At 38.3% G+C, this 13,939-nt stretch overlaps 1 protein-coding gene across 2 annotated transcripts in view; it reads left to right on the forward strand.

The window, feature by feature from the left end:
- Positions 1–10,011: 10,011 nt before the first annotated feature.
- LOC117214695 (FK506-binding protein 2) overlaps positions 10,012–13,939 on the forward strand; it is a 115,093-nt gene continuing 111,165 nt past the window's right edge. The window contains exon 1 of one of the 2 annotated variants that reach the window (XM_033460923.1): positions 10,012–10,322. In XM_033460923.1, the coding sequence (XP_033316814.1) occupies positions 10,090–10,322 (233 nt within the window). In that variant the 5' untranslated portion in view covers positions 10,012–10,089. The remainder of the gene's footprint in view (positions 10,323–13,939) is intronic. The other variant, XM_033460924.1, reaches the window with a different exon arrangement.

Consider the following 13,939-nt stretch of genomic DNA (forward strand, 5'->3'; position numbering starts at 1 on the left):
TACAATATCTTCTCATTTTTTCATTATTATATCAAAGATCAACAGTGAGATAACAAGTTTGATTATCCCGTGCAACGTTCAAGGCCTTTGAGATTGAATTTGAAGCTTAGTTCAGTAGTTTAATTCTGTTTTACCCTTCGATTCAGACAGGTATCAACCTCACAAATAGCACTTTGAGCAAACGGAATGAAAGAAAGTGCAAGATGAAATAGGAAGACACGGCGTCACAGAAAATAGACAAACGTGATTCACAAGCATAAGACATGTAGTAATATATAACAGCGGTACTAGCAGGCATGGCATAGATATGAGCGAGCTAATCTGACAGAATACAGACAAGAATAACTGCCACGCGCTACGAATCGAACCAAACCGATCAAACAAGCTACGCAATATCGAATTCACTGCACTCGATAGAGGCGCAACCCGAATAATTGCGAGGATACATTCATCAAATTGTGTAAAAACGTGACTGGATCTATGAGAAATAGAGAATCTATCAACATTATTATTACGAAAAAGTTCTTTAAATTTATAATTTGCAGATGACAAGGACGTACTCCGCTCTGTTTTATGAGCAATTTTTCTTATTCATAAATTTAATCAACGAAGGAAGATATTGCTATGTTCAAAGACATAATTCCTGCGTGCTTTCAGTTGTATCACTTTCAAAGCACGAGCGTACCCAGATAAGAAAATTTCTCTAAATTTCAATTTCATCGGCGTTTTTCGACCCATGTTCGGTGTTCTTTCGTTCGATCTGGCTTACAATTACTAATTCGTATACATAATATTATTTTGCTTTTAAGCAACATACCATGTTAATCGTCAATTACGTCGATCCATATAATTATAACATATAAATTGAAATTTAGATTATTTATCGAGATACTTTAGAAATTTATCGAAGCAGTTAAGGTAATTCCTATCACGACAAAGACGAAGCGTTTTAATATTTGATATCAAAATTTAGACACTTGTCGTTTAAAATACATATTTTTGCTCACGCTGACACGATAAGTAATAGTAAAATCGCATTGTTTTTTTCTACGTTTGAAGTATATCGTGTGTTAGAATTTTAATAAATTTGTCAAGTTTCACCTGTGTTAATGCTCGGTATTCGTAATAAACAGAACAAATCGGTCTATTTGTGTTCGCTTTAATATATCGATAGCGGCGGGACAACGGCGGGACAACACTGGTACCGCACTAAATCGAACGGTATGCAGCAGGTAGGTACGTATAGAAACGGCGACGTGACGCGAATACGAAAATTCCTTTGCCCCGAGAATTCGCTCCAGCGATACGGCCTTAACTGTCTGCGGAGATTCAAGGAGAGAGGAGCAATGGCCTGCGAACCGTTATTATTTGCCTAATGCCGCCTCCCGCCTCTCTAACGACAAGAAAATAAATGATAACAGCGCTCTTTCAGAATCTGTTTGCCATGTAATTTGCAAAGCGGATTCCTTATGCGCGGAAAGAATACGAGGAAACGGAATCTGTTGATCCAATTGCGACAAGATTCGCAAAACACCATGTATTTCGACGTTTTTAAGCTGCGAACAAAATTACAAATTATACATCGTATCGTATAATTCGATGGTTTTTAATGTGTGTTAATCTTTTATGGGAAAACATAGTATAACTATAAAATATTTGCACTTTGAAGACTTTTGACGAAATCAAGAATTTTGCTGCAAGAATAAAATAAATATTTGTAAATTTATCTGTACGATGGTTCTCTACGCCCTTCCATTTCTTATCTCATGCGAACAATGTAAGAAACAGTTTGATGTTATCAGTATCATGCCGGTGGAGCATGAAGAGTTAAAAGACCAAAATAATATCAAAAATATTAAATCATTCCATGCAATTAATTTTCTATATATTCCAGATAAACTATAATATATTTCGTCTCTTCCTTTCCTCCGCCCTCACGGTTTCGTGTTTCATGTACCGTTTACTTTGCATTTTAAATTCAGTGCACGCACGAAAACATCGGAAATTTATTCTCGTCCTTTACGTAACAAAATCTACCATACACCGTAGCTAGACTCATTTGATTTACTTCGTCCTACGGCTAAGACCACAATTCTAAGTTTAATGCGAAATAAATAATTTGAGTTTGCGCACCATAGAAATTTCCCTGGAACAATACGGAGTGTCTGTCGCGGGTAGGCAATTAATTTGCCGCGCTTCCGCGTCATAACGGGCATAGAAATTTTCAAGTTAAGCGGGTTGCGTTCGCGCCGGATTAAATGAACCGGTTCCATGTTTGTTTCTCGATCGTTCGTTCAATTCGCACCGGCACCGTTGCGTCGCTGTATAATCCACGAGCTGAGTTATGTAGATCCAGGGCTTATCGCTCCAGGATTTCCATTCTGTCTCATTATTAATTTCCATGCGTTAAGCAGCCGCGACTGGGATTAGTTGGTAGCGTCGTTACACGAGCCAACGGAACTACCGCATTTCTATGGGGCTCCATTGATTTCGCGATGTAATTATTCTTGGAGGAAATACAGTGCCGACTAACAAATGGTTTGCACCAACTTTTCGTGCATTCGTCATTGTAATATGCCTTGCTTTTATACTTTTGTCTCGGTCTCTCATTGATAATTTATTTCACACCGATGATTCCTTTTTGCAAAGATTCGAATAAAACGCGTTATTGGCAAGCTAATAAAATTTCTACGTACAATTAAATGTCTGAAAATAGTTCTAACTGAAGTTGAAATGGGAAATTAAAGTTGTACGGGTACGAGTAATTAAAATACGAAATATCAATCAACCGTCAAAAGAGAAACAAATTGTTTCCTTGAAAATAAAGCCAAAAAAGTATCTCCCTGAGCGACATGTATATTAAAACCACGTAAAACTGAAAGTAATCATCAACTCGACGATGAACTACAAACATAAATATCAAAATTAATTTTCCTTTTAACTCTCATTCAACAATTCTATCCGGCATGAATATAAATTAGCATAACAGAGTCTCCATTTCACCTGGAGGTCACTTCCATATTTAACCGCTCCGCAATGAAAGTCTGTACTCTACTTTCGCCACGGTTTTCCTCGTATTTACCTCTTTGACAAACAATGACATGTGTACATAGACACACACACACACACGATACTGAATAAAGGACAATAAAAGAGATACATCGATAAGATGAACTCTGGTGTTATTGTTTCTTCGAAACAATTGTCTAGCCCGAAGTATTACATCCTATTTCTTGCCTCCGCTCAGGATGGCGCGAATATTTTTGCGACAAACCGTAACTGTGGAAACGAGCTTATTACCAGGAAATACTGTATTCTCTGGAAATAAAAGGTCCTGTCCAACACGGCGGACACCGGTTCTCACGATGCTTTCGTTCGTAAGTTCGTTAACAGTGAACGTCGTCAGACAACAAAACGTCGTACACGTCGCGGATAAAACGAGCAAGTTACACAGAAAGGTTAGAAGGAACGGAGAATTTTGTCGAACGAACCCACGTTGAAATTAAGTCAGCGTACACGCGGCCAGGATCGAAAAACTTTCTCGTTTCTCGTTCCCTTTTCGGTGTTCGGTTTAACGCGATCGAACGCGATACTCTCCTCCCCGAGGATCGACGATAGAGCACTCTGTGATCCTCTCCTTGTTCAACAGACTTGGAAACTTTCAAAAGGCCCGGATCCCCCACAAATCACATAATTTGTATGCATGAAGTCGGAATGTAGACGCGTTGCGATGGCACGGCCAAAGTCACGGCTCGCCGAGATTCCTGCGAGCCAGACGCAAATTCACTTCTGGCCGAACGTCGTGACCCGTTCGTGTAACGAACAACCACGCAGACAGTTCAACGTTTCGCGTTTTCTCCCTCGACGTTATACGAGTTCAAGCTTGTGGACGATTCGACGAAACATCTCTCTCGCGGACCCGGCTCTCGTGTTTCTTCTTGTTAAAAGCCTGCGAAAGAGGTCATGCTCGTTGACGAACAGAGAAGAAATTCTGACGAATTTGCTTGGCATCTTCCAGTGTTCATAACGTCCAAATATTTCAAGTTCTCCATATTTTATGAAATTCGATCTTTTGTTGCTTGTAACGAAAGATAGGTCATTCCAATGCTATTGATATCGTCCGCAGTGGGACCGTGATACCTATATCCCTCCTTTAAGGTGCCGAGTCTATTAGAAACTTATTTTACGACTACTCTTCGCTCCGCTACATTCAATCATAAAACAGGGATAATAGAAATGTTATTTTATGAGTTAATAGAGCCATATTTTTCCCGGAATGGATCTATCGGCGAATCGCCAATTAAAAATTTCCTGTGAAATAAATGTTCTGCGCATTTGTACGCGAAAATGCACACGCGCGTATCAGTAACATAATGATAAACATCAACGAATGTGTTTATGCAATTTCATACTTTTACAAATACAAACGAAGAAATAAAAGAAACGTAGAGATGTGTTCCACCCCCTAAATATAGTATTGTGCTACACCATTAGGTCGTCCGAAATGTTTCTTTTGTTTCATAAAGAAATAATATATGCACATACATTATTATATCGAATTACGTATGATCCATTTTGTTCTATCAAGATAAAGATTACAACGTTAGACAGATAGGGTTTCATGTTTGTATAAAGATGCGTCGTTGTAAAAGACGTGTCTGTAAAAGAAAGACACTTTTTGGACAACTTAATATATGTATTCTATGCATTTTTGTATCTCTAAATTTTTACCCAAATGTATAAACATCCGTAGTCTAGCGGCAGGTGGTGAAAATTGAAAGAATCATGTAAATGAAATTTAGCTTGGTGGCGACATCTTCAATAATTCAGCGAGATAAAAATTTTAATCTAACCCTCTCACAACGCTCCCATTTCTTACTTTCAAATTACTCGCGCAATAAAGGGGCTTCATTTATCCCATTTCAACAAACACTCGAAGATCATTTCTTTTCGCGGTCGCGAGCTACGTAAACGCGCGAATTATAATTCTGCGCGACTCTTCAAGCGATGTTCTCCCGTTCTACATTCGTTTCAGTCGTAACCCGTTTAATTGCATTTATTTAAGAATAAATGAAATTCATCTAGAGCAGCGCGTTTCGTCGGATCGAGGTAGGAAAACAACTCTGAACTCGAGTTTTCCATTTCGAGGCAGCAGCGTCATTGCGCTTCGATGAATCCCACCGATGAATTAGTCCTTGGACGGAAAGAAGCATGTGCAATGTGCAAAGTTACGAACGTTGTAATTGGAACGAGTTTATTCGTGATAATGTAGAAACTTTACGAACTGTCGCGGTACTGTAATATGTACGTTGTACGCTACCTTTCAAAAGTGTAGTGCATAGCTACAAAGTTATAAATACGAGGATTTGAGGCGATTTTATTTTTCCTTGATACAATTTTTACAGAATGTTACTACACGACAAAATCTGTTTCTAAATGTCGATATGCGATAAAAATGTGATATCCGTAAGTGCTAAACATCATGGAAGTAATTTGTTTGATTGTCAAGTTACGGTTGAGATGGAAAAACTTTCTTCAATTTAACAGAGAGATTTCTCGGATCGACTCTATTATATTTAAAATTCAGTACCATTTAGTAGCTACTTCGCCGAGTCGTGTATTTAGTTTTAACATATTACCGATAAGGTTTTAAATAAATAATCTAAATCTCGTATATTTTTGTTGATTTAATGGAGATACCATACAACTACTGCTTTTTATCATTAGTTTGCTGTTTTTTCTTCAGTATTAACAATTTATTAACGACATTAAATTTAACGTATGGACGTATACAGGGTGGTTGGTAACTGGTGGTACAAGCCGAAAGGGGGTGATTCTACGCGAAAAAAGAAGTCAAAAATATAGAATAAAAAAATTCTTTTTTTTTTAATTTTTCCATCGAGACAACGATCTACAGTGAAATCCGTTATAACGTACCGCACGCATACCGAGCGAAGATTCAAAGTCGATTTTCTCGAAAACAAAGTGTCAAACGAAAAATTTTTATTCTATATTTTCGACTTCTTTTTTTCGCGTAGAATCACCCCCTTTCCGCCTGTACCGCCAGTTACCCCGCCAACCACCCTGTATAATATTAATAGAAATCGACCAAGATGTCCATGTAAGTACTTATGAGAGATACTGTACGTCAAAGAAAAAGGACAGCAAGGATTGATCGTACTAGAAGCGTTCGTGACGAACGTTTTAATTTAACACGCGGTTCGGCAAAATCCGCGCGATTCGAATGTGCAATTTGAAACGATCGGTACATGTGGTTGGGTAAATAAAAAATAGTATTTCCGGGGATTAGAATCCGCAGAATATCTAGATAGGCAAGTGCTTGCTTTCATGGTGGTGGTGAGCCAATATTTGAAACTGGAATTTTTATTCCATCCTTGATCATCGTTCCTCGTATTTATTCAGAATAGTCGGAAACTTGAACAGTATTGGTTAGTGGTATACGTAGTTTTTCATATTATGTATTCCCAACATGATAAAATTCCATCTGATTTTGTACGGCTTTGTAATTACAAATTACTCGTAAATTACCTGTATGAAAAAATTGTTCAGAGAAGAACCGAGTGATTTCGAGAGTGACATAATCTGATGTAATTATATTTTATACTTAGATGTTTTTAGATATTAGAAGTTAGATATTTCCCGTAATAATATACGAAACGATTCATGCCAAAAAACTATTGGTTCAGCAGATATCTTAGTCTCGATATTTCAATGGCCAGTGTTGTGAAGTTTCTTGTCGATAAATTGTATTTCGCTTTGCGAATAATAAATTCCGAGTTACACAGTGGAATTGTGTTCGTTAATATTTCTGTCGATAGGAAAAAATAAATTATCTCCGATTGGGACGAAATTATCACGAAAGAGGATTTTAAGTTTATTTATATAATGAGTTTATTTTACATGACGTAAAACTTGACAATCATCGGCCAACACTCTGTAGGTATAAATTTATATTTGATAATTTGATGGAACGCAAATTCAACACGATGGAGCGGATGTACCTATGGAATAATTTGGAATAATTTGTCAGGTTTACTTTCCAACAAAATAGAGACGATCAAATATTTTACATCACATGCAGCTAAACATATTACGATGAATGTTTTGAAGATATTTGTCATAAATATATAATATTGTTTCTCCCAAATATATGATAATGAATGTCTACGTATTTTTTGATAATAACAAATATTTTGTTTTTATCGTTAGCGCAACATATACAAATTCGTCATCGACTTACGTATAGTAAATCAAAATATGTATCTTCCTAATATTTTCTTGTTATTTCAAGGTTATGTAACATAAAGAAATTAATTTTAAAAGCATAAAGAATATCTTTCCTACATAACAATTAATCTGCATAAAATACATCTCTAAACAGAACGATCTTTGACCAACAATTTTTAATTATTTCAATAACTTATATCGACAATACGATTATAGCTTTAAGTTTCTCTATGTATTACCTTTCCATGTAAAATTTCCAACACGATCCTGTATATTACATGTCAACACAACTCTCAAGAAATATACTCGACACGAGTGTTAAACAGCATCAATTGAAAACTCGTGGAAATCTCGAAAGGATCGTATCATCGAGCCGTGAAATTCTAAAAACCAAGTCGAGTGTTCACCGAGTGATACTCGTGCGCCTAATTTTCGCGTATAATTCGCAAACCTCGTTAATCGGTAGGATGGATTTCTTGCTGGTGAGCGACGGGATGCAGCGAGGCATTCGCGAGTTGCGAGATACGCGTGTAACTTTGAACATTGCTGGCAGCGTTGGTGCACGCGGTTCCGTGCAAGAAGAGACGTATTGCGATGTTGCAGTCCGCTTGGCTGCGGCTGTGACACGGCTGGCAAACGAAGAAAGTAGGACGGCGAGCAGTGTGAAAGAGAAAGGGTTGGAAATGGACACGTAGTTACCGAACGTGCAGAAGAACACGAAGAAGAAAACTTACAGAAAGAGCTATACACGCATCATAACGATATCTGTTGCATGGAAACGAGCGGAAGAGCACCGAAAGATGCGAGAAAGAAGAAAAAACAACGACGATGTAATGCCAAAGAGCAAAGATATCGCACGTCGTCAAAGTGAAAGAAGCCCTGGAAAAAAAAAGGATTACGTTCGAGGAAAGGAGCAAAGGGTTTGAACGAGGCTTGGAAGACGCTGCGTGAGACTGTCGGTAAATAGGTAAGTAGGACGGGGTACGAAAAGGGTTGAAAAACGAGTGGACAGGTAAAGGGAAATTAATTACGACAGCGACCGGCAACCTGGCAGAATTGTTAGCGGAGACGAACGTCAACGCAGTTTGTTTTTCTTTGATGTAAAAGTTGCGCTACTAACGTTGGAACTTCCGTTGAAAACAAAGAGCGAAGTCCGAGAACGATAATATTTCAGGTTGTTCTTTGTACAATGAAACGAAACAGCGTTCATTATTTTTTTTTTTTTTTTTATAATACCACCGTATCCTGTCACAATTCGTTTATCTCTTCGTTAATGTTTTTAGGGAGCTTTAGTCTCACGCGTTTAAGGAACTTTGCGCTGTTTTCCTCTACAGTTTCAATACACCAACAGTAATTGTGTATCTTTCTATGTTTTGGTATATCAGGCGCGGTTCTGTCGACGTGGTTGATCTTTGTTTTTTTAGATGTTTGTAAGAATTCTTATCGTCTTGCAGAAACAGTAAAAATATGCTGTAAAAATTGCATTCATATTATTTTATCTCAAGAGGTTGTATTGGGCAGGTTTCTCTCGAGGAGGAATAATAATTGAAAGAAAAAGATATCCTAATTGCTAGCTTTCCTTCTCATTGATCTATGTTACCGCACAATTTTCTTATTCAAATTTTGCCATCCGATAACGCGGAGAATGGCGTTTCTGGGCCACAATATTTCATCGTTTAAAATCGATCGATCGACATAATCCTCTAGTGCCATATAATATGATACTGCTTTGAATAATATCAGTATTATGTAGTACATAATGCCATAATCATGCTACATCATGCGAAACGAGGAGTTCAAATGCCAATAAAAATCCGTTACTGATCGATTTTGAGGTTTTACTATAACCTGCAACATATTATTGTCCCCCGTATCGCGGTTCAATGGTGCGCGGTACAATACACTGCAATTTGTGCTTCGGTATAACTCCTGTCTCCATAACCTTAGAATATTTTGTTAAATTACTCAATCGCTCGGTAATAAACAACAACGAGAGAATAATAAATAATAATAAACAATAACGCGATCGGTCGATATAATCTCATCTAGCAAGCGTGTATCGCACAAGAAATTCTAACCAACGCGTCACTGTACTAACGATGCTCTGCGCTTCTTGTACAGGACCAAGAAACTGCCTGCAAGGCTAAATTACAAAGTGACCCGAATTGAGACGCCATACGAAGATGCCACGAGACGCGACTCGGTTCATCACGAGAGATTCGAAAGATGTTTGTTAGCGCAAAGAAGGAAGAAAGAGGCGCGAATGGTTGTTCGAAAGAAGGACACGCGGGTTAGATTCGAAGAAAGAGAGAGCCGGGATGCTAGGTATAGCGACGTAGCCACGGCATGCGTGCAATAGGAAAGGAAGGTCGACATTGCCGAACCGTACCGTGGAACGGAGCCGTGACGAGGAAGAAACAAGGAAAAGACAAGAAGGGACTTTGCGCGGGCGAGTGAGAAAGGAAATGCGCGAGAGGAAGTGTTTGGCTGGAGGGAGAGAAAACGAGACGGAAGGGAAAAAGGAGACGCGAGAGAGGATTGGCACGCGAGAGCGTAGGAGGGAAAAGGAGAGCGAAAAAGAGAGTAAATGGGAGCGAGAGAGAGGGAAAGGAAGGAGGAAAAGAGGCCGAGGCAGAGACCTACATATTTCGTGGGGCCAATGAGACGGCGCAATGTGGCGGCACGGTGCTCTCGTCCTTTTCCAACGCGTTCGCCTGATCTCGGAACGAAGTACAGCGCAGCCAGCGGCCACAGGGAGTGGGAAACGAAGGTAGCTCGGTGGAGTAGAGCGCTACACCGACTCAGTTGCTTACGAGCATTTGCCAACGAACGAACCGAGTCATGGCTGTCCGTTTAGAAAATAATAACGCGGGTGTCGTGCTCGCGACGTGCCGTACGGTGCTTCTCGTGTTCGTCGCCGTTCTTGTTCTTGCAAATGCCGATCAGAACCAGTCGGGACTGAAGGTCGAAAAGCTGTATGTACCGGAAGTATGCGACGCGAAATCGAAGATCGGTGACCAGTTGACGATGCATTACACCGGCACATTGGTGGATGGTACCAAGTTCGACTCAAGGTCAGTGACATTTTACCAATACGATATACGTATAACAGAGAAACAGATAGATTTTACGTTAGATTCCACGTGTAATAGAATGTGATTTCTTTGTTCCGATTTATTTGATCGTCTCTCGTTGAGAGGTTAGTTCGTCGGTCGGTGGCACACGTGTCACGGAACGCAATGTATTACGCTGATTACGTGGCCGACGTATTTGTACTGCCACATGGTTTTTTTCGTCAAGCGGTCAAAAGGTTCTTTCATTCGGTAAATAAACATCTGTTTTAACGGCTGGGCATCTGGTCTCGCCAGTGGCTTCTGGCATGCCAGATTCAAATGTAAGCGTCTGTATCTCCATGTAGGTTAGAATGATGTCAACGATGAAAGATTAGGGACAATTGTTGTATAAGATTTGTAAGATTTTCTCCTGTCGTAATCTTCTCTGCTAGATTAGTTCGTTATAGTCTATATAAAATGATATCTTCGTGAAATGAAATAAGTCACATCAATGTGAGTTTAGAAAGTTAACTATACCTGTATGTAATATCTCGTAAAAAATTATAATATAGAGAAATGTAGAAAGAAACGTATATTTCTGGAATTACGTTGTTTGATATAGGCTAAGGAAACATTGCTTCAACGTAATAAGCTTTGTATACAATTCTCTGTTTCTTCTGGAACATTATGTCACGCAAAAAAGATTCGCGCTGTTGTCATAGTTTTTCTTTGCAGCGATGCTAAACTTGACCAACTATCTTGAATTAATCATGTCTCCATGAAGATTTTCCCTTTCGTCATGACATTACGTAAGATATTCCAATGATCGCTATACAGCAGTTTGATATCAGAGTGCTTTTGATTTGCAACTAGCTTTTAAATTCTATCGACAAATTGAAATGTAATTTATGTAAATTATGTAAAAATGTAAATTAAAGAATCATATTTTCATTTTATTTCCAATCTTTTAACAACTATCTCACCGTATAGAAATAAATACTAATCGTCTATTGGTATCAAAAAGAATTACTATCCTATATAAATACTAAACTAAATACACAAAGCATTTAGGTAAATATCAATAGTCAACAAGCAGTTTTAGGGATCCTACGATGTCTTATTAAATATATTGTCAGACTAATCTGATCTGACGAGAATCTTCCATTAAGTTTCCTCGTATTAACGCGAATTTGCATCGCAAACCCTACGCGAAAATAATTAACTAGACTGTATCCTCGAGTAGATATTACATAGAATCGATGTCACGTAGTACAAGCGCCCCGAATAGCTTAAAGTTAGAACACTCCTAAAGTCGTACGCATTCCAGACGACGTGCTTGGAATTTATCTTGTTGCAGCAAAAAGTGTTTCGAATCGATTCACAGCCTTCTTAAACTTCGATTATATTCGCATACATATTTCGATCGCTCGTTATCGCTATACATATTTATATCGATTTTGCATTTACATCAAGGGATTAGGGAACATTGTCAAAGACTAGTTAGACCGTTCAACTCTGGAATCATTAAAACATGCGTTTTCGTGATCAAAGTTCGCCCGTATAGTTGATAATAGCGTCAATGTAGCTCCGTTTGAATCTTCAGTATCGTTGGGCGGGAAAGGTTTACACGTCGATGATTCATTCGAACGCGATTGGAACGAACGATCTGCCAACGCGGCGTCTGTACGAGAAACAGGCACAAACAGATAATCTTAGCAATAATCTGGTAATATTCTCACAGAATTTCTATATGTAGCGTATTGATTATTATTTATGATGTTATTTATGACTGCGGACTTTGTATCTATAACACTTCAAGGTACAGAAATACACGGAACGTACATGTTGAGGTTATTCGATGTGTAAACAGAGAAAACTCGTGGATAAATTGTAAGGCAGAAAATATATTTAAATAGAAGTGTAATTATAAGTAAGAATACAATTTGAACTGGTCCAGATCCGCACGCTAGCTGTGTTACCCAATAACTGAAAACCCCGAAGCCAACGTCACCTGTCTACTGTTTATGGTCTGTCTTCGTCGCAGTCTTTTGTCTACACGCTGTCGATGGCTTCGGTGCTTGAGAAAACTAAAAAGACCAGATGTAGAGTTTTTTTAGAAGTGGTAAGCACTTTAACAGTACATAATATGCAAAATATATGCATATGCATTTCATATATGCATAATATGCATATATGAAAAGAAAAACATCCGGTGCAAGTATAGCGCTTGGTATATCATTTCACAAGTAACGTTCTGTCATATTCTGTCTGATAAAATTAAAAGGTAACCAATTTAGAAAAGTTACATTCAACGATTGAAACGATTGCAAATGCTATTAGTATGGAAACGATCGTTAACGATGAACCAGGAGAGAATCTTTTTTATTACTAATGATTTTCCTAAAACAACGAATAGTCTTTTCTCGGTTGAAATTCGAGCGAGTTTGAGACATAGAGAATATTCGAGGACTGCAACAGAGTTAACTTTCCGCAGGAATGAAAAATTATCGATTGTGAGATATTGGAAATAAGCAGCCAATGGAAATTATTTCAAATATTTCTTTTGGAATAATATGCGTCGAATCAAGTTTCCTCGTCAGTATAACGTATAATATTTGGAATGGAAATTCTATGCATTAATCTATCTGTAATCGATACGTGCATGTGAAGTAGATATATGTTTATATATATATATATATATTGGCAATGAATTTGTATTTAAGTGAATTTAAATGTAATGAATTACATGCCGTACAGTCTATAAAAACTGAACAGAAATTCTTAACAAACAGTGAATATTGCAGATTGTTACGTAGAGGTAAAACCCAAGTAAATATTAATTAAACGTAATGTTCTGATAATGACGTTGCTAATGTTACAACGGAACTAGTTCGAGGTTCAAGTATTTTTATACCTCTTGTTTTCTTTCCAACGGTATATAGCAGGCAAGCATTGAAAACCAGTGGTGAACGCGAAAAGTTAATTACTCTGCGAAAGCGTGTTTCGCCGATTCCGTTATGATAATACGAAACAGGCGCGTTCCCACCATCTAGAATAGAATCTTAGCTGATTATCGGTAGTGAGAAATCTCGGCGGAACGGCCTCATTCGAATTCAGGCTCTCGACCGCGTCAGAAATCGGATTTGACAGTCGGTTTACTTACGTGCTCCGCTGTCCGATCCATGAAGTCGTTCGCCAGAATTAATTGCTCCTCGATCCAGAGGTGACAAACTCTCCAGCCGGTTGATCGATGACAATATCGTGGTCTAGTGACATCTCCTGCTGAACGTCAAATGCTTCCTAATATTGTATTTTACAGAAATTAAAGAGGCGAACTTTCGATCAAGAGAACCGACAGCCGTTCGTTCTCAGGCTACTTATTTTTTTACGAATACCTATTTTACAAAAGTCAAAAGTAACTTCGCTTTCCACCAACAGCCCTGCTCTTCGACTAACGTAACTGATAACTATTCACGATAAACGATGTTAAATATATTTTCGCGAGTAAATAAGACTAGTTATCGCGTTCACCGGTGACCTCCATTCGATGATAAATTAAGCAATCGCACTTCCTTTCGTTGCTGGTTATCTCTTGAGTGATTGTCAGCGAAATGTCGGATTATTAATAACGATGGCCC

Source organism: Bombus bifarius, unplaced genomic scaffold (assembly GCF_011952205.1).
Source record: "Bombus bifarius isolate JDL3187 unplaced genomic scaffold, Bbif_JDL3187 scf7180000009243, whole genome shotgun sequence".
Lineage (NCBI taxonomy): Eukaryota > Metazoa > Arthropoda > Insecta > Hymenoptera > Apidae > Bombus > Bombus bifarius.